At 46.1% G+C, this 26,937-nt stretch overlaps 1 protein-coding gene across 1 annotated transcript in view; it reads left to right on the top strand.

The window, feature by feature from the left end:
• PECAM1 (platelet and endothelial cell adhesion molecule 1) overlaps positions 1-26,937 on the top strand; it is a 50,900-nt gene that overhangs the window by 2,617 nt on the left and 21,346 nt on the right. Inside the window, exons 3-12 of the mRNA XM_069481615.1 lie at positions 9,248-9,541; positions 10,642-10,947; positions 14,201-14,476; positions 16,932-17,180; positions 18,526-18,801; positions 21,683-21,970; positions 22,645-22,752; positions 23,840-23,867; positions 24,564-24,637; positions 26,229-26,279. Of these exons, the coding sequence (XP_069337716.1) occupies positions 9,248-9,541; positions 10,642-10,947; positions 14,201-14,476; positions 16,932-17,180; positions 18,526-18,801; positions 21,683-21,970; positions 22,645-22,752; positions 23,840-23,867; positions 24,564-24,637; positions 26,229-26,279 (1,950 nt within the window). The remainder of the gene's footprint in view (positions 1-9,247; positions 9,542-10,641; positions 10,948-14,200; positions 14,477-16,931; positions 17,181-18,525; positions 18,802-21,682; positions 21,971-22,644; positions 22,753-23,839; positions 23,868-24,563; positions 24,638-26,228; positions 26,280-26,937) is intronic.

Genomic DNA, 26,937 nt, shown 5'->3' with positions numbered 1-26,937 from the left:
TGCCGGCTGCAGAGGGACATCCACCGCCAGGCAACTGGGCTCTGAGCCCGTTCCTCCCTCACCGCCCCCCCACTCTTACATTTATCCAGCCCCACTTCTGGCTCTTTCCCTCAGGCTGCAAACACAGCTGGTAACTCTTGTTTTTTTAGGGAAAAGAAAAATCAAACAACCCAATCCCTCCATTTATGTCGTGTCCCCCTATCTAGCCATGTCCTTTCTCAGTCGAACCTCTCCGCAGGCCAGTTCGTAATCGTGGTTTCTGCTTCCTTGCCTCCCAGTCTTCACCTGACAGAGGCCTGCCTCAGCCCCCCAAAACCCCCAGCCCCCAACCCTCTGCCATCGGGTCTCCTCTCACTCAGGGGCCACCAAGGACCACCTGGTGCCAAATGCAAGGAACACATCCGGCCCTTGGCCCACTGGACCCCTTTGCAGCCTCAGACTGTGGGTCACACCCCGAAGCCTCCTTTCTTGACCTTCTAGATCCCCTTTCCCAGGGCGACTTTGACTTTCCCCTGGGTCTGAACCCCATCCCTGGTCTCTGCAGGCTCCTGATCATATCCTCTCTGGAGCCCAACGCACCTCTCTACGCCTCCACGGGCCCCCTCCCCAAAGCCACATCCCCCATCCAAACCCAGCCCTGGCCTCTGCCCCGGGCCTCAGGCATAACCTGGGCCAGACTTCGATGTCTCCCCCCAGTGTCCTACAGGCCCCTCAAACCCAGCTGCACCTCTGTGACTTTGTCTTCCTTCCTTATCTTTTTCTGGCATGTTGTAATTTAGCTGGTGGCACCCACGTCCTCCTGGGAACCTAATCCAGGAACCTTATCTTCCATTCTTTCAATCTCATATCCAATCAAACAGGTCTTGTTTTTTTTATTGTGGTAAAATACAAATAATATCTAATTTGTCATCAGTGACAGTACATTCACAGCCTTGTGCAACTGTCACCACTGTCTAGCTCTAGAACATTCTCATCACCCCCAAAACTAAGTCCTTTTGAGTCCACTCAAGCATCTCCAGTCTGTCCCTTCCCCGATTCCCCCTGCGCCCACCCGTGCTAGCTCAGGCCTCAGCTTTCACTGGAACTGGCCCAGGCTGTTTACTGGCCTCAGTCTCTCCCCAAGGCCACTGGTTTCTAGCACTCCTCTCTGGTGCTGTCACGCCCCTCCCGGAGACCCTCGGGACAGGGCCCCGCTTGTCAGCACAAGGCCCTCATTCTGGCACCATAGACAGGGCTCCCTCGCCTCTTCAGCCCCACACTCCGGTCCCCACGATGGGCCGTGGAAGGAATGCGCTGACTTCTCACGCCCCTGTGCCCTGGTACACGCTGTTCTCGTGCCCACAGCACCCTGCCGCCTATCCTCGGCCTGGTAGGTGCGGCTCAGGGGTCATTTCCCTTCAGACTTTCCTTGACCTCTCCTGGGCAGCCCTTCCTCTTGGCGCTCACGGCCACCACGGGACTCCAGCTGTCTGGGTCCCACCAGCCTGCACGGTCTTGGGCAGCAGGGATGAGTCCTTGTTCACCCCGATGGCCTGGCCCCTGACACGGGTGCTTGGTAAATGTCTCACTGATGCAGACCTGAGCTGAACTTGGAGGTGCTTGAGCGAGACTCAGACGAGAAGATAGGTCAGCCCGCTCTCTGCTGAGCGCAGACGTTCAGCAGGGATGCCATGCTTCGCGGCTCCCTGTGATTTTCCTGACAGTGCTGGGTGGCCCCCTCCCCGCTCTTCTCTCTGAGTCATTTCCAGGTTGAGGGCCGGGTGGCTGGCTGAGTCATGATGCTTTCTTTCCAGGGAGCATCAGTATCTGCTGGCCAGTGGCCTTGAGGTGGAGGGAGGTAGGCCCCATCGTTTTAGCATTTGGGGTGCCTTGTCTGTGCTGTGGTCCTTGGGTGCCTTGTCTGTGCTGTGGTGACTTTGTAACTTTGGCTCCTTCCCCATCAGCCTTCATCTCTCCAGGTGGAAAAGATCTGACCTCTTTAGGCTGTTCTGCAACACCATCCTTCATCACAACACTTCTGAACCTTTCTGGGTTCAGTGAGGAAAGCTGTGGCTCCCCGCTCTAGCAAAAGCACATGTGTACACAATCAGAGGCGGCTCGTGGGCCTCCTAACTCCCCTCCTCGCCCTCCCAGGGTCCCGGGTCCCCCAGGTCGTGGACAGTCATTCTACTGCGTAAATAGTGAGACCTACGCACGGTAATTCAGTTCGGCCGTGCTTGGACAATTTATTCAGAAAGAGGATAATGGTTTTCTGTATTATCAAAACAAGAATGAGGTAAACGGGTTTGAAGATGGATTGGGTGGTGTATTTGTTATCTGTTGCTGCCTAACAAATTACCCTACAACTTAGTGGCTTACGTTGTAGGGTACTCTCACACATTGCTCTCTCACACAGTTTTTGAGGGTCCAGAATCCAGGAGTGGCTCAGTGGGTGGTTCTGGCTCGGGGTCCTGAGCTCCCAGTCACGTGGGCCTTCCACAAGGCTGCTTGGACATGGCAGCTGGCTTTGCCCAAAGCGAGGGATCCCAGAGAAGGAGAGAGAGTGACCGGGATAGAAGCTGCATTGTCTTTTATAACCTGATCTTGGAAGTGACATACCCATACTCCTCCTGGAATATTTTGTTGGTCACGTAGACCCACCTTGGTATCATTGGGAGGCGACCACATACAGGTGTGCCAAACAGAAGGCCGGGCTCCCCGGGGGCCCTCCTGAAAGCTGGCTGTATATAGCAAGGGCAGCTGATGGTCGTGGTGGTGGTAAAAACTAGGCCTCGAGTCAACGGTGTTTTGCGTTAGAATGAAGAGCTGGGACTCATACCTTGATAAATTTTATGAGATGATTTTCCTTTTCCCATCCTGCCCTCCCTTCTCCCTTGTCTGTCGCAGCTGACCGTGGGAACGTGATGTTCTGCTGGTGCATCAGTTGAGCTCATTTCTCTAAGCAGACAGATGTTCGAGTTGCTTAGAAAGATAAGATGGGCCGGGCGCGGTGGCTCACGCCTGTAATCCTAGCACTCTGGGAGGCTGAGGTGGGAGGATCGCTTGAGCTCCGGAGTTCGAGACCAGCCTGAGCAACAGTGTGACCCCATCTCTACTAAAAATAGAAAATTTAGCCAGACATGCACCTGTAGTCACAGATCCTGGGGAGGCTGAGGTGGCAGGATTGCTTGAGCCCAGGAGTTGGAGGTTCCTGTGAGCTATGATGATGCCACTGCACTCTAGCCTGGGCGACAGAGCAAGACTCTGTCTCTCAAAAAAAAAGGAAGAAAGACAAGATGGAGGAAGTGCCCGTGGGTACCAACCCCACCGAAGAAGCCACTTTGTGGTGCTTTAGCCAAGTTTGATTTAAAATTGTTAAAAAGCGATCGGGCTCCTGTAAAAAAGAAATGAATGAGGCCCGGTCAGGGGGAGGCCCAGGCAGGGATTGTGCTGAGTCAGAAAGAGCAGGGAAGAGTTGTGAAATGCAGGCTGAGCTCCCCGTGGGCAGAAACTGCACCAGCCTCACTCTCCTCTGAACCCCCAGTATGGGGGACAATGCTTTGCACAGAGAAGCCCCCTTAAATGTTTGCTGTGAGTGGCGCTAAGGAAGACAGGCAGGGAATGTCAACAGGCGCAGGCATCAGGCAGTGTACACACGGCCCCTGCGGTGCTCTCGGCCACCTTGGGTCAGTCATTGTTCAAGATCAAAATACCAGGGAAAGCTAATGTCAGTGTTCCCATTTTATAGGAGAAGTGGTGGCCCCAAGATCACCCAGCTGAGGACCTTGGGATCAGGGTTTTGAACCTGAGTGTGCTTGACTCTCTTCTGTACCCAGGACCGCATCCTCGTCCAGGGCATAGCCAGCCACGGCGGGCAGCTAACCCAGGACCATGACAGTCAAGTAGCCTCATGTCTCGTGTGGAGAACACACGGTGGGATGCACAAAAGTGGGAGTCTGCAGACATCACTATAAATTAACTTGGAAACTTTAAAACATGGTTTTTATTTGAAAAAATTCCCTAGAAACGTGGAGTTAGAGATATAGCTCTAAAGCTTTCAAGAGTTGATTTTATTTCTGTGGCTAGCTAACATTTCTCAAGCACTTTATAGGTACCAGGAACTGTGCTTCGCGTACTTAAATTGAGGTTCTCATTACACTTACAATGATTGTGCCTATTGTCTAGATAAACAAACTGAAGCTCAGAGAAGTTGAGTAATTGGCCAAAAGTCACGCAGCTTGTTAGTTGCAGAGGTGGGATTCGGCCCAGTTGGTCTGGCTCTGTGCACTTGACTTCTGCTCTTTATTACCTCCTGTTAGAGTCACTGGACTAAACAGGGTAGCTTAAAGTGAAGTAGGCGGTACTAGAGAGGTGATGAAAGGAGACCTGACTGGCCCTGAGAGGGAAGAGAGTGCTTGGGCAGGGACCATATCAATTGAGGGGTCCAAAGAAATTAATATGGTCCAAAGAAAATTCTGTGTTGAGAGCTCACTCAGTAGGCTGCTTGGACCAGGAGACCAAGTTGCAGAAAAAGACAAAAAAGGGAGTTCAAAGATGAATGCTGGGCCGGTTGCAGTGGCTCACGCCTGTAATCCTAGCACTCTGGGAGGCCGAGGCCGGAGGATGGCTTGAGGTCAGGAGTTCGAGACCAGCCTGAGCAAGAGTGAGACTCCGTCTCTACTAAAAATAGAAAGAAATTATCTGGCCAACTAAAAAAATATGTATATAGAAAAAATTAGCCGGGCATAGTGGCACATGCCTGTAGTCCCAGCTACTCGGGAGGCTGAGGCAGGAGGATCGCTCAAGCCCAGGAGTTTGAGGTTGCTGTGAGCTAAGCTGACGCCACGGCACTCACTCTAGCCTGGGCAACAAAGTGAGACTCTGTCTCAAAAAAAAAAAAAAAAAAAAAAAGATGAATGCTGTGGGAAATAACTTGAATTTAAACCATCACCTTGTTTCATCTCACGGACTAGTTAGATGCCATTTTTTGTTAAATTGATTGTTCAGAAGCAAGTGGCAGGCATGGACTGTCATCTCATTTTAAAGTCTGAGATTAAATTCTAAATCACTTAAAAACGGCTTAACTTTGTTAAAAGAGAGGGAAAGAAAGACAGGTTTTGCTGGTGTCTCTGACCAGCTAGCTAACTAACCTTTTCTTATCACAAAAATGGTTTGAGACCCCTTATAAAAATTATGTATTCTTGTCCAACAAGATACAATTAATGAAGAAATCAGGATGAGAGGAAACTATTTTATTTTCTCTTTTTTCTTTTGTTTTTCTAATGTTGCCACTGCTAATTGGATATGTTAAGATGAGAGGAAAATAAAGGCAGACAAATAAAGCTGTGGCCCTTTTAACCCACAAAACACATTCCAAGATTGCTGGAAGCAGAAGTGAAATTTTGGGTGTGTACTTAGCAGCCACAGCAAAAAGGGAAACAAGATCCATGAGAAGATTCTCAGAATCCATGAGATAGAAATAAATCAGTTGTTCAGCATAAAAACAGCTTTCCCAGGTGCTTTTGGAACACTGTGACATCGTGGACAACATCCCATCAATATCCCAGACTTACCGGGTTCCAAAAGGCAATTTCTTAATAGCATCTATGTGAGTTAGCTTGAGCTGCCATAACAAAGTGTCGCACACCGGATGATGTGAACAAGAGAAATTTACTTTCTCACAATTCTGGAGGCTGGAAGTCTAAGATCTACGTAGGGACAGGTTTGGTTCCTTCTGAGGCCTCTCTCTTTGGCTTGCAGATGGATGGCTGCCTTCTCATCGTGTCCTCGTGTGGTCTTTCCTTTGTGTGTGTGCGTGCCTGATGTCCCTCTGTGTGTCCAAGTGTCCTCTTCCTATAGGGACACAAATCAGATTCGATAAAGCCCACCCTTAGGGCCTCATTTTAACTTAATCACTTCTTCGAATGTGACTCCAAATTCAGTCACATTCTGAGGTACTGGGGATTAGGGCTTCAACATGAATCAGCAGGGGACAGAATTCGGGCCATAACAGCACCCCTCAATAGAGCACCAAAGCTTAACTTGGTTAACGCAATTCTATGGGGGACCGTAGCAAGGTGATCCAAGCACACAGACTTCTGGAGATCTCTTTGGCCCAAAGAGTAGCATAGAATATACAGAGCATTCCTGACCCATGAATATTCTTCTCAGAGCATCTGATAAGAGTTGAACTTTTAGGAGTCTTATATAAGCCATGACTGTCCTATACCGTCTCTGGTGTCTGAAGTCCTAAAGGCCATCTAAACCCTGGGTGAGGTTTGCACAAAGGTGCCAAACCTTGTGTATAGAGTGCCACCTCTTGTGTAAAAGGAGCAGAGGAATAAATAAGACTTTGTATTTGTATTTGCTTATATTTGCATAAAGAAACTCTGGCTGGAAGGATACACAAGAAACTAAAATCAGTGGTTACTTCAGCAAGGGGAGGTGAGAACTGGGTGTTTGGAGATAGGGATGGGAAAGGGACTTGACATTGTATCTTTTTCTCTGTATTTTTCTTTTTTTGGATCTCAACTATACAGCATTAGATTGATCATAATCCTTGATTCATAACATACACTCATCTTTGATCCAGGCATAGTCACCTTTTGTTTTATTTATATGTGTGTTTGTTTTTCATAATGTAATGAATTTACAATACCCCACCACTGAACCCAAGAACGAGAACGTTACCAATACCTGTGTGCTCCTCTCTAGCCCATCCCCTGTCCCTCCGGAAGTGACCACTGTGCTGATTTTTTAATATTAATATTATATCCAGCCACCTTTCTAAACTCACATTATTTCAAATAATTTGTAGACTCTTTGGGGTTTTTATATAGACATTTGGGAGTCCCAACTGCCTTTGGGAGTTTTAAACATTTGACTGCTTTATCCGCTCAAAAATTTAAATAAGAAATTAAAAATTCCATAATTCCATAATTGCATTATTCACACTTCATGGAGGTAGATGAGAGAGAAGGCTAACACTGTGTACCAGACATAGTAGCTCCCAGGTCCGCATGCTGGATAGATAGCTTCCTTGAGAATGGGCATGGTGGAATTTTATGAGGAAGACATGTAGGGACTTGGGGGTTTTAAGAGGCAGAGAACATCTGGTTTTAAGGTCATGGGCTTTAGATACATTTTCTCCCAGACCCCTTACATATATTCCATTTTTTTTCTAGCCATAGATAGACCATGAGATGTTTGAGGTATTTTTCTGACAGGAATTTGGAAAGTGAATATTTTATAGTGCTGATCAAGCCCAGATACATGTGCTTGGAAAAACAACCACAGGGAAGGTAGTGGTTTGAGGTACATTAAGGCAGCAGTCCCAACAGTTTTGGTGCCAGGGGCCGGTTTCCTGAAAGATGATATTTCCACAGAGTTTGGTGGGGGAAGGCGGAGCTCAGGTGGTGATGCGAGCCATGGGGAGCAGCTGTAAATACAGGTGAAGCTTCGCTTGTTTGCCTGCCGCTCACCCGCCGCTCACCTCCTGCTGTGTGGTGGATTCCTAAGTTTCACGGAAGACAATTTTTCCCCGGGTGGGGGGCAGGGGTTGGAGCTCAGGTGGTGAGGCAACCTGGTTCCCAACAGGCCACTGACCGGACCAGTCTGCAGCCCGGGGGTTGGGGACCGTAGCATTAAGGGTATAACTAGGATCACAGGTGGGCTATAGAAGGACCTGTAGACAGGGCAGAAAAGATTCTCAACAAATAGACCTGCCCTGATCACCTCTGAAGCTTGGACAAAAGTCCTGACCACTGAGCATGGTCCAGAACCTTCTAGTTTGGAAAAATTTCAGAGTGGTGGCCCACAACCAGCCAACTGACCAAAATACTTATTAAAATATCTAGAGAGCATCCAATTTTTTTCTCTCTCTCTCTTTCTGTCTTTCTTTCTTTCTTTCTTTTTGACAGCTAAAGAGGCCAAGAGAGCGCATCCAGTTTTAAGCAATCCATCATTTATTTTTTATTTATTTATTTAGTTATTTATTATTTATTTATTTTTTAAATTTATTTTTATTTATTTATTTATTTATTTTGAGATAGAGTCTTGCTCTGTTGCCCAGGCTAGAGTGCAGTGGTTCAGCCTCGCTCACAGCAACCTCAAACTCCTGGGCTCAAGCGATCCTCCTGCCTCAGCCTCTCAAGTAGCTGGGACTACAAGCACCAGCCACCACACACGGCTAATTTTTTCTATTTTTAGTAGAGATGGGGCGGGTCTTGCTCTTGCTTAGGCTGGTCTCGAACTCCTGACCTCAAGTGATCCTCCCTCCTCAGGCCTCCCAGAGCGCTAGGATTACAGGTGTGAGCCACCTCACCCAGCCTTAGGCGATCTATCTTCCCATCAGCTTGCTACTGTCAGCCTCAGAATGTGATCCCTAGTTAACGGAATGCTACTGACAGCCTATGGTCGCTGGATATAAGCCAGTCAGTGCTAGAGGACTCAGCCAGAAATGACACGCGTGGCTAGTTGCCCCCAAGCCTGGTTTCTGGCAGAGGCTGGGTAGCTGGTTGAGCACTGTGGCTGTGCTGGGTGCTTGACCAGAGATTCCTGGCATCGGTAGAGGAGAACCTGTGCTCTTTGATTCTCAATACCAGGTGGGGGTGGAAATGCAAGTAGCTGCCTCCGAAATAGTTTCAGGTTCTCACCATCTGGTGAGGCCTCTGAGACCATCAACTAAAAAATGCCAGCTGGGGCTGTGCTAATTTGGTACAGCCTGGGTGGGGAAGAAGAGTTCCTGGACGTGACCATCTGGTTTCAGATTGGAGGTAGCTGTCATTTATTAAGCACTTACTGTGCACCAGGCACTGTACCGGCTGCTTTCTGGCTACTCTCCTATAGGTCTCTTGCAAAAACCTAAGAAGGTATTATTACCCCATGTTACAGGTGAGGAAACTGAGCTCAGAGAGGTTAACCACCCAAGGTCACATAATAAACGATGAGCCAGGACTTAAACACTTGTCTGCCTGAATCCTATGCTCCCTCCAGGGGTCGAGATGTGGCAGCTCACAGGCTGCTTACATCTTATATTTGTCACAGTCTGCCACCTAGTCTCAACGGGAAAAGGAGCAGCTTAGTACCAACTGCCTCATGCTTGACCCACTATGCACAGTTATTATCCATCTGCCCCTTATAGACATTTGGGGTCCCTGGCCTCAGTGCTGCATGGGATGTGATAATACCCCATCTGATGTGCTGAAGGTCACCAGGATGAAGTGTCTGAGATAACAGGCGTGTCTGTCCTCCTTCCCTTTGCATTTAGCGTTCACCATCAACAGCATCCACATGAGGAGCCTGCCCGACTGGACAGTGCAAAACGGGCAGAACCTGACGCTCCAGTGCGCTGTGGACGTCAGCACCACCTCGCACGTCACGCCCCAGCACCTGGTGCTGTTCTATAAGGACGACGTGCTGTTTCACAACGTCTCCTCCATGGAGAGCACGGAGAGCGTTTTTATTCCCCAAGCCCGGGTCTATGACTCGGGCACTTACAAATGCACGGTGATTCTGAACAACAAGGAGAAGACCTCCCAGGAGTACCAGGTGTCGGTGAAAGGTGAGGCCTTGCAACTGAGCAAAGACAAGTAGATGAAGCAGCACGCACCGCACTGCGGCGGAATAACAACCCTGCGCTTCACCTCCACCCACCACCCTCTCACTCACCTGCTTGGCATTCTCCTAACCTGAAAACGCAGGCATTCGATGCGTTCCCAGTAAGCCAGGCGATTTGTAACCTCCTCGCCTTTGCACATGCTCTTCCCTCTCCCAGGAACACCTTCTTCATCTCATCTTCTCGTCAACTACAATTTCTTCTTTAAGACTCAACTCAACGATTTCTTCTCTGACGCTTTCCAGAACAAAATTGATCTCCTCCAGGGTACCGGTCCTTACACCTCTTAGGCTTTCTCCATGTTCCATGGTATCCGTGGCTATAAAAGCCACAGGGATGTGTGTGTTGAGATACTGGATTCTGCAGTCACTCTGCCTGGGGTCCAATCTGGGCAAGTCCCATCACTGCTCTGAACTTCCAAATCCTCACCAGTAAAATAAGATAACAATGTCCAGTTCAGGAAGTTATCGAGAGGGTTAAAGGTGTCATATAGGTGGAGAGCTTAGCATTGTTTCTAGCACCTAGCGACATCCCAGTAAATGGCAGTTTGCTATTTCACTCCACGTTGCAACTGTTTCTCACACATCTGTCTGTTCTACTGGACTACAGAATCGTGAGAAGAGAGGTGGTGTTTGGTTTACTTTTATGTCCCAAACAAAGAATTTGGCTCATAGTAGCTACTCAGTAAGTGTTTGTGGAATAAATCAAAGTCAGTCCTAGCTTGTGGCTGGCATTCAATCAATTATAACAACAATAGCAGTAATACTAACAAATACAGGCTGCTTTTTCTCCTTTAAACTGTATTAGTTGGGAACTGTGTTGTTTTCCCAATGGGATTATAAACTATTGAAAGTATCAACCCCATCTTTGGCATATTTTATATTTTTCAAAGCATCTGGTACTGTGCTGGGCACACGTGCTCAGCAATTGCCTGATAGGTAGCCCTGGGTATTCAGGGGACAAAAAGTCAACCACAGTGACTTAGCTTAGGGAGGTTTGTGCCACTAGATGAAACTGGTACTAATGGACTTTCTCTTTCCCCAAAGGAGTGCCCAATCCCAGGGTGACGCTGGACAAAAGGGAGGCCATAGAAGGTGGGGTCGTGATGGTCAATTGTTCTGTCCTGGAGGAAAAGGCCCCAATACATTTCACAATTGAAAAACTTGAACTAGATACAAAAATTGTCAAGCACAGAAGAGAGAAGACTTCTCGGGACCAGAATTTTGTGATGCTGGAATTCCCCGTTGAGGAACAGGACCATGTTTTAATATTCCGATGTCAAGCGAGGATCATTTCTGGGATCCACATGGAGATCTCAGAATCCACCAGGAGTGAACTGGTCACCGTGAGAGGTCAGAGCCCTGCTCCCCTTCTCTTCATTCTTTGTGGTTTCTGGGGTGGTGTGGGGAGAAAGCCCAGAGCTGGAAGGGGGCTGGGCCTTCGGCCTGGGCTGCTGTTCTCAGGACTTAAGACCTGTTCTTTTATCATTTTAAGTCAGTATTTTTCAAGATTTTTTTGACCATGAAACGGTTAAAGTATATATAATTTACCAAACAAAAGTTTTACCAACAGTTCTTACCCTTAAAATATATGATGTATTTTGCTATTTTTTTAGCCTGCTCTATTCTAGTTTTTTAAAACACTGGCCATGACTCATTTATGCATCATGTGACCTGCAGTTTGGAAATCGTGGCTTTACGCCATTGAGGGTCAGGCCCCAGGAAGTGGGGTGGGAGGCAAGAGGGGCTGGGTCCTCAGCTTTGGATAAATAAATAGCAAACTGAGAAATGCTCTCAGGAGAGAAAGAGGCGGCAGCAGAGGGAAGCCTAGAAGAGTCTAGGACAAACTGCAGGACAGGTAGCCTGCAGTTCCTGGGACTGCCACAGTCTCGTGTAAATAGCCTCAAATATTTCCAAAGTAAGTAGGAGCCTAAAGTTTGTCATAAACAGCCCCCTTCTTTTGGCATTTCACACCCCTGCCCGTGTGTGTGTAGAATTTTTAGAAAAAAATGGTGCGATATAAAGTGACCATCATTCGTGTACTACAACTCAGAGAAAACCACTTATATGGTCCTCCAGACTGTTTCTACGTATATTTATATATTGTATATGAAGAGAGTTTTTGTTTTTACAAAAGATGGGGACCTATCACACTATTTTATAACTTTTTAAAAACTTAATATATATTATGCACTTTGGTCCATATCAAGAAAAGTAGACCTACATCAATTTAAGTGGCAAATCAGAATTCTACTATAGGAATGGGCCATCATTTATTTACCTCACATTGTATTTATGAACGTTTAGGTATTTTCCCAGTTTCTGTTCTTAGAACAATCCTGCAGTATAGATACTTGTACTTATAACTTATGTACTTTTGCAAGTATTTTATTATGAATACTACTACTTAAGGTGTTCATTCCTAGCAGTCAAATTATTGATCCACATGTTTCGTGCATTTTCAGTATTTTTTTTTTTAATAAAAACTTTTTTTTTTTTATTATATATCCCTCCCTTCCCCACGCCCCCTTCCCGAGTCAGCACCTTCAAGTGTTACCGCTCCCCAAACGGTGCGCAATGCACTCATTGTGTAGGCATACCCCCATCCCCTCCCCCACCCCCCACCTCAGTCTGATATGCAATTGGTGTCGTCATTTTCAGTATTGATAGATATTATCAAACTGCTCTCAAAATGGTTGAATATTTCCATCAAAAGTGATGCTAGTGTGTATTTTCCCACATCATTACCAGCACAGGGTATTGTCAACAATTTATTATTTTTGCCAATCTAATTGAGGTGCAGTGATATAGCACTGTTGTTATTTTTATTTCTTTAGTTTTAAGTGAGGTCAAGTATATTTATGAGTCTTTTACATTTTTCCCGTAAATTACCTATCCATTACTCTTTGCTCATTTTTATTATTCTTGATTGAGTCGAGCCCTTTATAAATTAAAGAGATTAGCTCTTTGGCAGAGGTACTATGCAAATATTTTTCCCAGTTTGTCATTTGTCTTTGTATTTTATAAGTTTTTCCTTGCAGAAGTTTTTAATCTTCAGTCAGTCATATTTATCTACCTTTTTTCTTTATGGTACTTCAGTTTTGTGATTCACACCTAAGGGTCGTCCACACTTTCGGGTCATGGAAGAAAAAGATGAGCCTATGTCTTCTTTCACTGTGTCTGTGGTTCGTTCCTTCCTTCCTTCCTTCTGTTTGTTCTTTCTTGCTTGCTTGCTTTTTCTTTCTTTCTTTCTTCTTTTTTTCTTTCTGCATTTAAATCTCTGGTGCATCTCAAGTTAATTTGGGTATAAGAAAAAAACCCTTCAGTTCTTAGTAAGCTATCCCAGAGGGCCTAAAAGTTGATTGTCTTAAAAGATGCCTTCCCTTTTTTTCTTTTACTTTTATTTAAGAAAGTAGGCTATTTTTGAATGAGAGCTTTTTATTATGAATATAAATGACATTATAATTTTAAAAGCCACTAATGAATATTAAAGGATTATATCCCTCTAAATTCACTTTTAGCATTTCTAATGTCCCTACTCTGTATTTTGCATAGTCATTATTTGTGTATGTATTCCAGTTTATGCTCTGGGTTTGTTTTTTGTTGAACATGGTAACAAAAGGCGAGGACTGAGCCCTACCTCCCTGAAGATCCCACACCCTGGTATCTGACCCATATTTTATTAAAACTGTTTTTCAAAGTGCATGAGTCATGAAATCAATGAAGTGAGTCATAGCCAACATTGTAAAAAACGAAATAGAATAGACTAGAAGCCACTTTTGGGGAACATATGCTTATTTAAATATGCATTTCCATGAAGCATATTTCAAAAGTTGTCACTTTTGAAAGCTTTAAAATATTTGTGCTGAAACACCAAGTTCCCTGAAATGGTATGGGAAGAGCCTAGAAAATTCGTGGTGGTCAGGAGGAAGAGTCACTTCTAACTTCTGTGGTTATTTCTTCTTTTTTTTCCCTTTCTTCCCCCTCTCCCCCTCTTTTTTTTTTTTTTTTGAGACAGAATCTTGCTCTGTCACCTGGGCTAGAGTGCCGTGGCATCAGCCTAGCTCACAGCAACCTCAAACTCCTCTTGGGCTCAAGCGATTCTCCTGCCTCAGCCTCCAGAGTAGCTGGGACTACAGGCATGCACCACCAGCCTGGCTAACGTTTTCTATCTTTAGTAGAGACAGGGTCTAGCTCTTGCTCAGGCTGGTCTCGAACTCCTGACCTCGAGCAATGCTCCCGCCTACAGCCTCCCAGAGTGCTAGGATTATAGGCGTGAGCCACGGCGCCTGGCCTTCTGTGGTTATTTCTGAGATTATCTGAAGAAAGTTCTGCAGACGAGCTCTAGAGAAGCTGGGAAGCTTAAGAAGTCAGATAATTGTGGTTAAGAAGATGGCTGAAGATACAAAAATGAGCAAGAAGTGAGAGACCATCAGAGCAGCTTAGGTGAAGGTTTTAGAGAGGAAAGATTGAATTTTTAAAATTAATTAGGAGAATCAGAAGTTGGAAAAAGGGGGACCAGCAAGAAGGGCAGAAGGGTAGGAGGTGCCTTCCCCTGGCCCAGGTTTGAACCTGAGTCCAACCAGGTTGTCCTCTTCTCTTATAGAATCCTTCTCTGTTCCCAAGTTCCATGTCACCCCCTTGGGAATGATCACAGAAGGAGATCAGCTCCACATTAAGTGCACCATTCAAGTGACACACCTGGCTCAGGAGTTTCCAGAAATCATAATCCAGAAAGACAAGGTGATTGTGGCCAACAGCAAACACAGCGATGTGGCCACCTACTCAGTCATGGCCATGGTGGAGCACAACGGCAACTACACGTGCAAAGTGGAGTCCAGCCGCATATCCAAGGTCAGCAGCATCATGGTCAACATAACAGGTAGGATGCTGTGGGAGGGTGTTGGCGTACGGCAGGGCCAAGAAGCTACTGTGCTAGGATCCAGGGTGGCCAAGGAGAGCTGATGCGTTCTCTGCCCCTGCTTGTCCAAATGAATGTGCTCAGGTGGGGCTTTGGTGCTTGTGGGGAAAAGTCAATGCTGAGCAAGAAAGCAGTGTGTGTGGTGGTTGAGGGTGCAAGCTCTGGTGCAGAATCCCAACCCTGCCCATCATTGCTTCTGTGACCTTGGGTGAGTTACGGAACTTGCCTCAGCTCTGAGAGATGGGGATATTGGTAGCACTCACCTCACAAGACTGTTATAATTATTAAATAAGATAACTAGAGCTGAGCACAGTGGCTCACACCTGTAATCCCAGCACTTTGGGAGGCCAAGGTGGGAGGATCACTTGAGGTCAGGAGTTCGAGAGCAACCTGAACAACATAGTGAGATCCCATCTCTTCAAAAAATAGAAAAATTAGCTGAGCATGGTGGTGCGTGCCTGTTGTCCCAGCTACGTGGGAGGCTGAGGCAGGAGGATCACTTGAGCCCAGGAGGTTGAGGTTGCTGTGAGCTGTGATTACGCCACTGCATTCTAGCCCAGGCAACAGAGTGAGACTGTGTCGCAAAAAAAAAAAAAAAAAAAAAAAAGAAAGAGGGAGAACTATGCTGTAAGCATTAGCTCCATTCCTTGTATAGAGTGAACACTCAATGAATGTTAGCTAACGTTTCCATTACTATGTTATTAATATATTTATCTGTCCTCTGTGTCAAGCACTATGCTAGATCCCAGACATGGGTCCTATGATGGGGCCATGAATGAGAAACCATTAGTAAACTCAAAAATAATAGTCACAATTCCTCTTATTTGTACACTGTACAACAGGTTTATATACATTTTAATTTCACGCTCATAACAATTCTAGGAGGCAGGTATTATGATGCCTACTTTATGGATGTGGAAAATGAGACTGAGAGGTTAGTAACTCACCCAAGGATTACAGGGTCACCAAGTAGCAGAACAAGTGTCACCCCCTAAGCCTGTTTGACTTCCAAACCCAAGAGCTTAAAAGTTCCCTCAGATTCCTATGCCCCTTACCTGGCTTTATTTTATTTTTTTTTTTAATTTCATCTTATTGTTATGGGGGATACAGAATTGCAGGTTACATACGTTACCCATGTACCGCCTTTCCCCCCAAGTCAGAGCTCCAGTCGTGTCCGTTCCCAATCTGGCTTTATTTTTCTCTAAAATACTCAACACCAAAAAAAATACTCTACCTTTCTTGTTTGTTATTGTATGTGTTTAACCACTAGAATGTAAGCTGCTGAGGGCAGGAACGTGATCTGTTTTGTTCAGTGCTATGTCCTTAACACCTAGACAGCGCCTGGCGCACAGTAGGGGTTCAATGCGTACTTGTAGAATGAAGGAATGAATGTTGGGTGACGGTGTTTCCCGGGGGCAGAGGGAGTTAGCACCTCCTAGCTCCCCGGTGCAGGTGTTTGTTCACGCATGTGTACACTCATTCGTCCCTGCTCGTTTACTAACGCCCCATACATGCCAAGTGTTGAGTGTGAGGCGTCAGCAATTGTCCCCAGTATCATAGACAGGCTGCCGACTACCCAGCGGGGCGACTGGCATATATGTTGGGTTCTGCTGGTCTGCAGTGTGTGCTAGCACTTTAGTTACTTATTGATAATGACAAATATTTTGATGCTCATGATATTTTTTACTGATATGATTTATATCATCTCATTAGAGAAAAGTACCAACTCAACATATATTGAGTACTTTCTGTATGCAGGGCAACTTATTGGGGGTAGAGAGCTACCTGAGACCAGGGTTTGCCTTTGAAGAATTTATAGACATAAACAGATCAGTCTACGGCATTTGTTTTAGCAGCCTGGATGCTCTGCCCAGGACACTTTTCCTGGAAAACTCCCTCCACGAGGCCTTTCCCCGATTTCCCAGGCCTAGGCTCAGTGTTCCTTCTGTGGGCTCTGCTGCAAACAGCATGTCAGAATCACCCACTAGATGTGAGCACATGGAAGTCAGGGGCTGTTTCTTATCTGCTCTGTCTCCCAGTGCCGCGCAAGGCACCCACCGCCGAGACAGCCGGCAACAAACACTCGTGGAATGAAATGAGTGAGTGAACCAATAAATGAGTGAGCGTGGGAATTGTTACTCGCTCCGTTACAAGTTGCAAGACTTGTCTAATTCATGTCTGTGAAATAAATTGGATTAACAAGAGAGTAAAATCTGCCTTTGGAACCCCAGGCAAAGAGCGAAGTCTAGCTCTTTAACGGTGTAAGCATCAGGTGTACGAGAAGCGAAGGGAAATTTTTTGCAGGAGGTTGGGAGTTGGTTCTGCCAACAGCAGCTGGGCCAAGGGCCTCTCCAGGAAGGGGCTTCAGGATGGTGGCCAGACACATCTTGCTCCATTCCCACTCACTGTTTTTCAGAACTGTTTCCCAGACCGAAGCTGGAATTTTCCTCTTCACGTCTGGACCAAGGTGAGAGCTTGAACCTGTCATGCTCCATCCCAGGAGCGCCTGCAGCCAACTTCACCCTCCAGAAGGGAGACATGATTGTGTCACAGGCTCAGAATTTCACCAAGATAGCCTCGGAGTGGGACAGCGGGACATACACCTGCACTGCCGCCATCGGCAACGTAGTCAAGAAAAGCAACACAGTCCAGATATCGGTGTGTGGTGAGTACGGCCTTGCTGACTCCGAGGGTGTCCCCGGATTGAATGGGATGGAGGAGTTTATCGCCAGCTGCCACCCTGTCCAGCCTGAAGGCAGATCAGACCCAGGCAGGGGAAGAGCTGAAGGGGGAGAGAGAAGGGTGAGACAGAGAGGATGAACAGAAGTGGGTATTCCTGCTCAGAGCGCAGGAGAGAGGCAGTGCAAGGAAAACGTTGGCCAAAATCAAGTTCATAGCTTTATTGTGACAGTGTGCTGATGGTGCGGACTCCGAATGGGCAAGGTTCCGGTCGCTGGAGCAGGCACCCACCCGAAAGGTCACAGAGGAAACACTGCTTAGTCAACATTAAACTTTAAGAAGATCTAAGCCCCAGATTTTCATCCATAACCTGGCTAACCTGAAGGGGTAGGACCTCTGGTAGGCGGAATGTAGGTATTTGAGCACCGAGAGCTGGGTTTCTCAGGCTTGAATGTGCATACAAGACCCGAACACAGGTTCTGACTCAGTAGGTCCGGTCAGGGCCCGTTCCAGCCTCTCTAACGAGGGGTGCTCCTGGCCCCTGGACCACACTTTGAGTAGCAAAGCTCTTGATGAATATAGATCTCCAGGCAAGCTGTCACTGTCCATGTTATTATTATTCAATCATGGTCCTTCAGTTTAACCTGTGGCTGGGATTTAACCAGCTAAGATTTTAGTCTCAAATGAACTAGGATATTTTAGCCTATTGTTGACTCTCTAGCCACCCACCTAACTCAAAAGGAAAGAACGCAAGAGACAAATGTGAGTTGTTACATTTTAATTTTTTTGTAGTTCTTGGGAGGAGGTCATTTCATTTTATAAGGCTTATACATAAGCTGATATCTAAATCATGACCTGGTAGAATTCGTGTCTCCTGAGGAATGCAATTTACTACCAGGAGAGGTTGAGGTACTCAGAATAATTTGTTTTCAAATACATTCTATTTGGATACTTGTTATACTTTTCTTACGCTTTTCTGTGTCTGTTCTCAGCACAAGAAAAGTAGATTTACGTGTATGCGTGCATGAGAGTTATATTAAAATATAAATATGAATTGATGGGAATATAATGCTTTCCTTGAATTTGTGTCCTTCTTTATTTTGCTTATTGCACTTCTCTTTCCCTCTCTCTTCTCACCACACACACACACACACACACACACGCAGCGTTATGGGAGTCCCATGAAGGCAGATAAGGCAGGCAGGCATTTGAAATTACGGTGATAGAGAAAACAAAGCCCAGACTTTGGAGAAGGAAACCTCTTGGGCTGGAGGCTCAGCTCCTGCTTCCAACACTATATTAATACACGATCTCTCCCTCTGTGGTTCTAGAAATGCTCTCCAAGCCGAGGATTTCTCACGATGCCCAGTCTGAAGTCATAAAAGGACAGACCATAGAAGTCTATTGCCAATCTATAAACGGAACCTGGCCTATTGCTTATCAGCTTTTAAAAGCAAATAGAGTTTTGGAGAGTTGTACAAAGAGCTCCAATGATCCTGCAGTCTTCAAAGATAAGCCAACCAAGGATGTGGAATACCAGTGTGTCGCCGATAATTGCCATTCCCATGCCAAAATGTTCAGCGAGGTCCTGAGGGTCAAGGTGATAGGTGAGTTGCGATGCTATGAGAAGAAATCATGTGGGGTTGGGGCTTTAGTTAACATTTTTTGAAGGTTTAGGGTTGCCCAGGGATTGTGGGGACAATAAGAGAGGTGGGTGGTACTTGTGCAAAGTCCGTTAGCAAGATATGCATCAAAGCATGACCGAGGCCCAGTAAATGGGGCCAGAAAATATTTGGGGACTATTGCTGTGACCAGTGTAATCTCTTTTCAGAACGTTTCTAGTGAAGTGCTAAAATATCATAAGCGTGCAAGTGTCCTGACTTCAGGAAGCACTAAAGTTGAGTGTTTGGGCTCCCTGAGCATTTCCTCTTTTTCGGATGAACTGAGAACCACCTCTCAGTTCTGAGAACTATAGACCAGGACTCTTCTCTACTGTTGACTCATGGTGGGGGGTCTCTGCCATGGCGGAACACGCAGCAGTGACAGCTACTGGCCTTGATCTCATGGGAATTGCTAACACTTGTCTGGGATTCTTATACTCAAGAAAAACATACCATTGTCTGGAGGGTGGCTATGCCATTGCTTGGATCTCTTGCATACCCTGCATCCATTGGAAGGAGCTGAAAAAGCCTTCCTCCTCTTCATCCTGTGTCTGCTTCTTATTTGATAATTGCTTATCTGCACATGCTGCTGTGGAGATGGATTAGATAGAGAGATTACTGCTTCTATTAATGTATGGTCTAATAGTAGGCATACTTTTCCGGTTAACATTAACATAAATTAAGCACCAAATGCTATGGGACATACAAAAAAGAGGATATATTCTTCATTTTCAATGCTATAATAAGAAACACAGGATCTCCTGATTAAATAATGGAGAAATGCCTGAATAACAGTACAAACGAGCACAGAAAACATGTTACAGGCAACACTTGATTATGTGTCACATGAACCATATCCTCATGATACTGGTGGTAGTAGTTCAGGGCATGGGAGACAGTGTCTAGCTTAGGTGGAAAGCTTTGAGGAAGAGCTGGGCTTGGGAATGGGCGGGCAGAGATGCCTGAAGATGGCCTGCCATCTTTAGCAAGCACATGAGCCAACAGCTCCGGGGAACACTTCAAAAGACTGTGGGTAAATCAGATGGCTGGAAACAAAGGCTAGGAATGGAGAACCGCTGGTTATAAGCTACAAAAGTGACAGATCCCTACTGTGAAGGGCATCAAATGCCAGTCTTAGAGGTTGGGAATTGTCCCGTGTGCAATGAAGAGCCATGAGAGACAAGGAAGGATAGAATGAGATGGGTTCTTAGGAAGATCAACCTTGTGGTTGGATCAACACAAAGGGGTGGAGACTTGAGACCTCAGGATATTTCAGAGGCTAAAGCAGAAGCTCATGTGAAACTCTTGGTTTCAAGTGGGTCAATATCAGTGGCAACATTTACTGACCTCTGACCACGTGTCCAACCCTGTGTGAAGTACTGTAGTAAATTATTCCAATTCATACTTATAATAGCCACGTAAGACCGGTAGTAGTATTGTCCTTGTTTTACGGTAAGGCAACTAAGGCTTAGGGCAAACTGCTGGTGGGTGGGGGGTCAGGATTTGAGTGCAGGCAGTCTGGCTTGGAGCCACTACCCCCCGGTGTGTCACAGTGACAGAGGCCTTCAGGTCAAGCTGGACCCTCTGGGAGTCTGCCCTTGTGCGGGACCCCTGCTGTCCCGGTCCTGGTGCTGGCTCCCTCTGCCCAACAGCTCCGTGGTCTCGCCTTACACTCACGGGAGAGCAACTCAAAAGTCAGAATGCCCCTCTGCTGGGCAGTCCTCTCACAGTAGTAGTGAAGTCTACCTGGGAGGACATTTGAGGATCAGGATTTTGGAGCAGGGAGCCGGGAAAAGGGGAGGAGATATAAGAGATAGCCGAGTTCTGCTCGGACCTGCTGGGAGTGAGGCTGGCTGGGCTTCCAGGTGGAAATGCCCAGGTAAAAAGGGAAACCAGGAGTTCAGGAAAGAAATCTGGACTAGAGCTATCTGTTTAGGTGTTAAATGTCCAGGAATAGAAGCTGTGAGTATAGGTGAGTTCACCAAAGAGGAGATGGAAAACTGAGGACTGAATTTTTCAGAAAGTCCATATTTCCGGGGCAAGAGAAAGAATAACTAGTGAAAAGCAGGGGTGGCAGGCGAGGAAGGAGGAGAATCAGGGCTGTGAGGCTGCACAGAAGCCCTGTGCAGGGCTGAGTTCAACAGGAAGGGCTGGTGACAGTGAAACTACAGGGCGAGCGAGGTTGACAGACTGGAGGAAGAACATCCACCATTGAATTTAATCTGCAGGGGACTCAAGGACGTTGGTCAGGGATCAGGCGACCTTTTGAGTTGCTTTGAAACTGGAGATAAGAGTGCGGTGTCAGAGCAGAGGATGGAAGTCAGATTTCAGGGGTAACAAAAAAGTGGGAAATGAGGATGTAAAAGCGTAAGGGAAAAAGGAGAAAATCAGGACGATAGCCAGGGAAGGCAGTGGGTCGAGGTTATTTGTAAGATCTGGAAGCGCCATGAGTCTTTCTAAGCAGAGAGAGAGAAATCACTAACACACACACACACACACACACACACACACACACACACCCCTCAACAGAACATGAAGCTGAACTTATAGTCAGGCTGAGTGGCCAGTAATCTTCAAAGTGCTGAGTGAAGGGAGGTGTCCCTGATGTCTTCTGTTTACTGAGCAAGTGAGGACAAGAGGCGTCTGTGGCTTGGCCACCCTTCTGGGCTAATCAGGGGAGGAACTGAGAAGAAGGTGGGATGAGAGGATAGACTTGAACGAGGGGCACAATCCGAGTCCGAGTCAGAGCCGGGGCGGTGTCTGGCCCATACGCAGCGGCTGTTTCGTGTTTAGGAAAAGCAGTGCTAATCCTCTTCCTGCGTTTCAGCCCCCGTGAGCGAGGTCAAGCTTTCCATCCTGTTGAGTGAGGCGGTGGAGTCTGGGAAGGAAATCGTGCTTCGATGTTCCGTGAATGAAGGCTCTGGTCCCATCACCTATAGGTTCTACAGAGAAAAGGAGGGCAAACCCTTCCACCAAGTGATCTCAAATGACACCCAGGTATTTTGGAGCAAGCTGCAAGCTAGCAAGGAGCAGGAGGGACAGTATTACTGCACGGCGGCCAACAGAGCCAACGCTGCCGAACGCGCCCCTCACAGCAACCTGCTGCCGGTCAGAGGTGAGTCAGGGTCTCGGCGCTGAGGTGTAGCCTGGGCTTCAGGGGGCAAGGCCTCTGACACCCCTTGCAAGAGGGACTGGGGGGAGTTTAGCTCATGTGACTGAGGATTAAGAGAGCGGTGTCCTCTAGGCTCTAGCAAGTGACAGAAACCCACTGAAATTAAGTGAAAAAGAAGAATTAATTATTATAAGGAAGTGAAAGTGTTTTACTCAAATTAGCTTCAGGAAAAAGAGGAATGGATTATCATAAGGAACTGAAAGCATTTCACACACCCGATTCCAAATTCTTGGCAGAGAGACGCCAATTGACTCACCTTGGGTCAAACATCCACCCCTGGATCACCTGTGGCCAGGTGCGTGGGTGCTGCAGAGAGAACGAGGTGAGGGGGTCCACCTGTGTGGGTGGAGGTGGGTTCCTAGAGAAGGAGAGGGGCTGAACCCACCCCCAAAAGTCTACTCTAGCAAAGCTGGTTTGTTTCTTCCTTGAAAATCACATTTGTAGCAGAAACAACCATTTCTATGCCAGCTATGAGTGGAGTCCCTCAGGGGGAAGATGCCAGATACAAGCACTGGAGAAATCAGTCTCACTTGTTGCTTAAACCTGATTTTATTTCTTGCTGGCAGAGGGAGAATCTATATATTAAATAAGAAAAAAAATTTTGTTTTCATTTCTAGTCTTTCTTGCCCCATGGAAGAAAGGACTCATTGCAGTGATTGCCATCGGAGTGATAATTGCCACCTTGGTAGTTGGGGCCAAATGCTATTTTCTGAGGAAAGCCAAGGGTGAGCATGGTTCTTTCCTTCTGTTGGGTGGCGCTTTAGCTGCCCAGGGGAGCTGAGGAGACGTAACCAACTTTCCTCCTTGGGGCACCACCTTGGTAATCGAAGATTTGGGCTTTGGTAGGCATGGAACTTTTGCTGGCTCTGGATTCAGCGAGGCAAAATTGAAAGCAATTACTCTCCTAGTCGGGCGAGCCAGATAAGAGATTCTGGAGGAAGTTGCATCTTTGTGTGGTCAGAGGAAGCCATTTCTGTGGGGTTAGCCACACCTGGTCCTGTAATGAGTAGAGTGGGGTGTGGGTGTCATGGAGACACACACGTGCACGTGTATGAGCACACACATACACATGCACTGAATGCTTCCTAATTAACCTGCCAGTTGTGCCATGCTATCTCTCTACCCTGTGCTGGGTTTAGCCAAGCATTGATGGAGAGCGAAGACCACCTGCTGACACTCAGCGATCAGAGTCAGCTCTCCCAGACTCAGGGAAAAGGGCACAGCACCAGCAAATTCTGCAAAAAATTTTTGTGGGTTCTTTTGGAGCCTTTGGTGCTGCTTCCCAGGACAGAAGGGGGCAGGTGGGATGACGGGGGGGGGGGGGGTCATGGGTTTTTCCGCAAGCAGGAAAGCTGCCACCCCTCAGGGAAGACAGGCTCCAGGACAAACCGTGGCATCGGTCTCAGGACAGCTTGGAGTTAGAAGCACAGGGATTGACTTAGCCTTTATTTCTTGGAATTGTCTGGAATCAAAGAGATAGCTGCCTCCTTATCCGCTAATCTGGCTCCTATATCGTTGTCTCCTTCTCCATCACGTTCCACTAACAAAAGTCACTTCTCGCTGAAATAGTCAAGATGTCATATTTCTGGGGAAATTATGTGAAACCTCTTGGTATGAGACCAAGAGAACACCTCTTTTCTTTCTGTGCTTTTTTTTTTTTTTTAAAGGATGAGTATATTTGGCTTTTTTCCCCTCTCTTTTTATGTGTATTCAGTCTTCAGGAAAGTCAAATGTAGTTGAAATGAGTGTTTCTATCTGGTATGGACGTGAGTACCTTATACTGACTTGGGTTTTTCTCTTTCTTTTTTAAAGCCAAGCAGATGCCGGTGGAGATGTCCAGGTGGGTGCAGCTGTGAGAGTGGCGGCTGCTCTGTGGGCAGGGTGGGCGTGTCCGGAAGAGACTCCAGGCCTTAGGAAGTTTTTAGTGGTTCTTGGCAAACTCAGAAAAGTATCAGCCTTCCCCGTGTGTGTGTGTGTGTGTGTGTGTGTGTGTGTGTGTCTCAGTGGAATGTTGCCAACTGTCCTTTTGCGGGAAAGAATCGTCTTTATTCTGAGGCCACGTCCTTCCTACACTATGGTGAAATCCTATTCCTTGTAAAATTCTAATGGTAGTAGATAAAATTTTAAAACTTTACTTACTTGGCAAAATAGAGTTGGCCTTTTTAAAAAAATGGTTTTACTATCTTTACTGTTTTTGAAATCTAAAATCCAAAAGTATGGAAATGATTGCTCTGTTCTGGAGAGAAACAGTGGCACAGGGTGAGGAATTCAGGGGCTCGACGGGGGCCTGATAAAGGACTCCTTTGGTTCTGGCCTGATACCTATTTTAACAGCAAAAAGTTTTGTTAAATAATCTTATAGCTGAAAAAGATATTAGTTTGCCAAAAGAGAGAGTAAAGTTTTCCTCACTTTGGAAAAGTCTTCCTGGTTTTCTCATGATGTTCCCTTGGTTATTTTGTTGGTTTGGGATTAGAGCCCCAAAATTCTTTCTTTTATATGTGTATATAAAAATTTTCTTTTAAAATTTCATTTTAAGGCCAGCAGTACCACTTCTGAACTCTAACAACGAGAAGGTGTCAGATCCCAACGTGGAAGCCAACAGTCATTACGGTAAAGTCATGATGTCCTTCCGTTGCTGATTTTTCCCAACGTGCCACACACTTCTTAGCCCTCTCAGGAGCGGAGTCTTTAAGTGGGTTAGAGTTGAAAGGGAAACCCTGGCTTCAATGGGGACACTTCGTCTAATCAGCCATTGGATGGTGAGCTAGTAAATCAAAAACTTGAAAGGTAGAACATTTTATTCTAATTTCACCACCTTCTGAATTTCCTGTGGAGTGAAAGGCGGAGAATAATCCCCATGCCTTGTTCCCTGCACAGACTTTGACTACTGCTCCGGCGTAATAGTTCTCGTTTGTGAGGCAGAGACCAGATACCAAATTAAAGCACTGGTCAGACATCTTCTCGGGGGGATTATTACAAGCACAAGACAGTTTTATTTCAAATTTGCCACACAGGGAAACCAATTTAAAGATTTAGATCTTAGAAGAAGCATATAAAAAAGTGTTTCAAGTAGGAATACCTGGTTTGGGAGGGTCAGCTCAGCAGGGAGTGTGGCCAGTCCTCAGAGTTCTTTGAATCTCATTAGGTCTATAAGAAAATTGCTCCAGCGTTTCAGCTGGAACGCTACTTCCTCCCCAGAGGGGGCTGTGATTATTTCACACAAAAAGTCCCATCCCGGACCAGATTTGGGGCAATTTTGTTTCTTTATCAGCAGGTTTGGGAACAGAATGCTCATGTTCTTTTCTAATTCTGTACGTGTCCCACAAAATGAGAAATTGTTAGGATATGCCTTTTACAGGGAAATATTTTACTGGAGGAATATGTTTTAAGCATTGAGAAATTCTCATAGTACTGAATCATGAGCCTTAAAAAAGGAAAATAAAATACTTATAGTAATAAAAGTAATGTGCCAATAAAAAGAGCAAATATATTGTTTAAGAAACTATATTTAGGCCAGGCTGGGTGGCTCACGCCTGTGATCCCAGGACTCTGGGAGGCTGAGGCGGGAGGATGGCTTGATCTCAGGAGTTCAGGACCAGCCTGAGCAAGAGTGAGAGTCTTGAACTCCTGAGCTCAAGCGATCCTCCCACCTCGGCCTCCCAGAGTGCTAGGATTACAGGCGTGAGCCATCGCGCCTGGCCTGTAAGAATTTTTTTTAATAAAGAACAACTTGATAAAAAAGACAAAAACTTTTGTTTATCTGTGCCCACTGAGGTGACAACCTGAAGATACTGCAGTTTCTTTAAACCATGTTTTCATCAATCCAATTTCCAACTGGAGAGGGTTAGTTAACCAGTGTCCTTTGTGTCTGTGAGTACTGGCTGATCCCTTCCAGAAACAGGTTCAGTTTCCAGTGAACTTGCTCACATTGAAGAATTCTGAATTCTGAGTAATTCACAAATGGAAGTGCCTCTCTCATGGGGTTGTAGACATCCCATTGGTGTCAGAAAAGGACCACACAGTGGGTCAGATGGGGCCCACCGGGGACCAAGGAAGGGGATCCAGAACCCAGAGACTGATTGTCACCTACAACGAAGAAATCAGGATTGGCTTCCCTCGTTAATGGCACTGAATTTTTTTTAAAGCTATAAAAAACTACAATTTTCGTTGTCACTCATCCTAATTGTTATTTTTCAACCAGGTTACGATGATGTTGGAAACCATGCAATGAAACCAATAAATGATAATAAAGGTAATTACCTAAGTAAATGTTTTTATGAGACACTTTTGCATATAAAACGACCTACAGGAAAAGAAAACTAACTTTCAGGCCCGTGGATAATTCTCCACCCCTCTTAATGGCCCTGTGACTAACTGCTGTGTACACAGAGATGGCTACTTGCTTTCTCCAAAGATGCTATCTGGTGTCCTTAACGGCAAAATAACATAAATCCAAGTAGGGAAGAACCGGGTTATACCTAAAAAGCAACTTCCTGCCTCAGAACGGGCTGCTGAGTAAGGTAACAGGACCTCTTTTCTCTTGGGTATAGAGGTGGAGATTTTAAAAGACAATTAACAATAGATCACTTGCTTCCATCTAAAGCTCAGAGGGATTGGGCTAAATCATTTTTTTCAGAATTCCTTTCCGCTCTGAGCTGCTCACACGCTAACTCCTAGAGAAGCGAAAGGATTCTGTAAAGGCTCTTTCTGAAAAGTATCCTTGACTGCAGAATCATCATTTCAGCAGCTGATGAGAACCCCTGATTCTTTGGGGCTTTAAAAACGAAACAATTTTATTTTGAGTTGAAGACAACTTTCCTAGCTTTCACCATCACACTCTGAGTGACTTTATTAACTTGCGTGCCTCACACTCTGAAAGCATTTTTAGGCTGGCGACCCCCAGTCCCCAT

Source organism: Eulemur rufifrons, chromosome 9 (genome assembly GCF_041146395.1).
Source record: "Eulemur rufifrons isolate Redbay chromosome 9, OSU_ERuf_1, whole genome shotgun sequence".
Classification (NCBI taxonomy): Eukaryota; Metazoa; Chordata; class Mammalia; order Primates; family Lemuridae; genus Eulemur; species Eulemur rufifrons.
The sequence above is the reverse complement of the archived record's forward strand: the minus strand, read 5'-3'. Positions and strand labels throughout refer to the sequence as shown.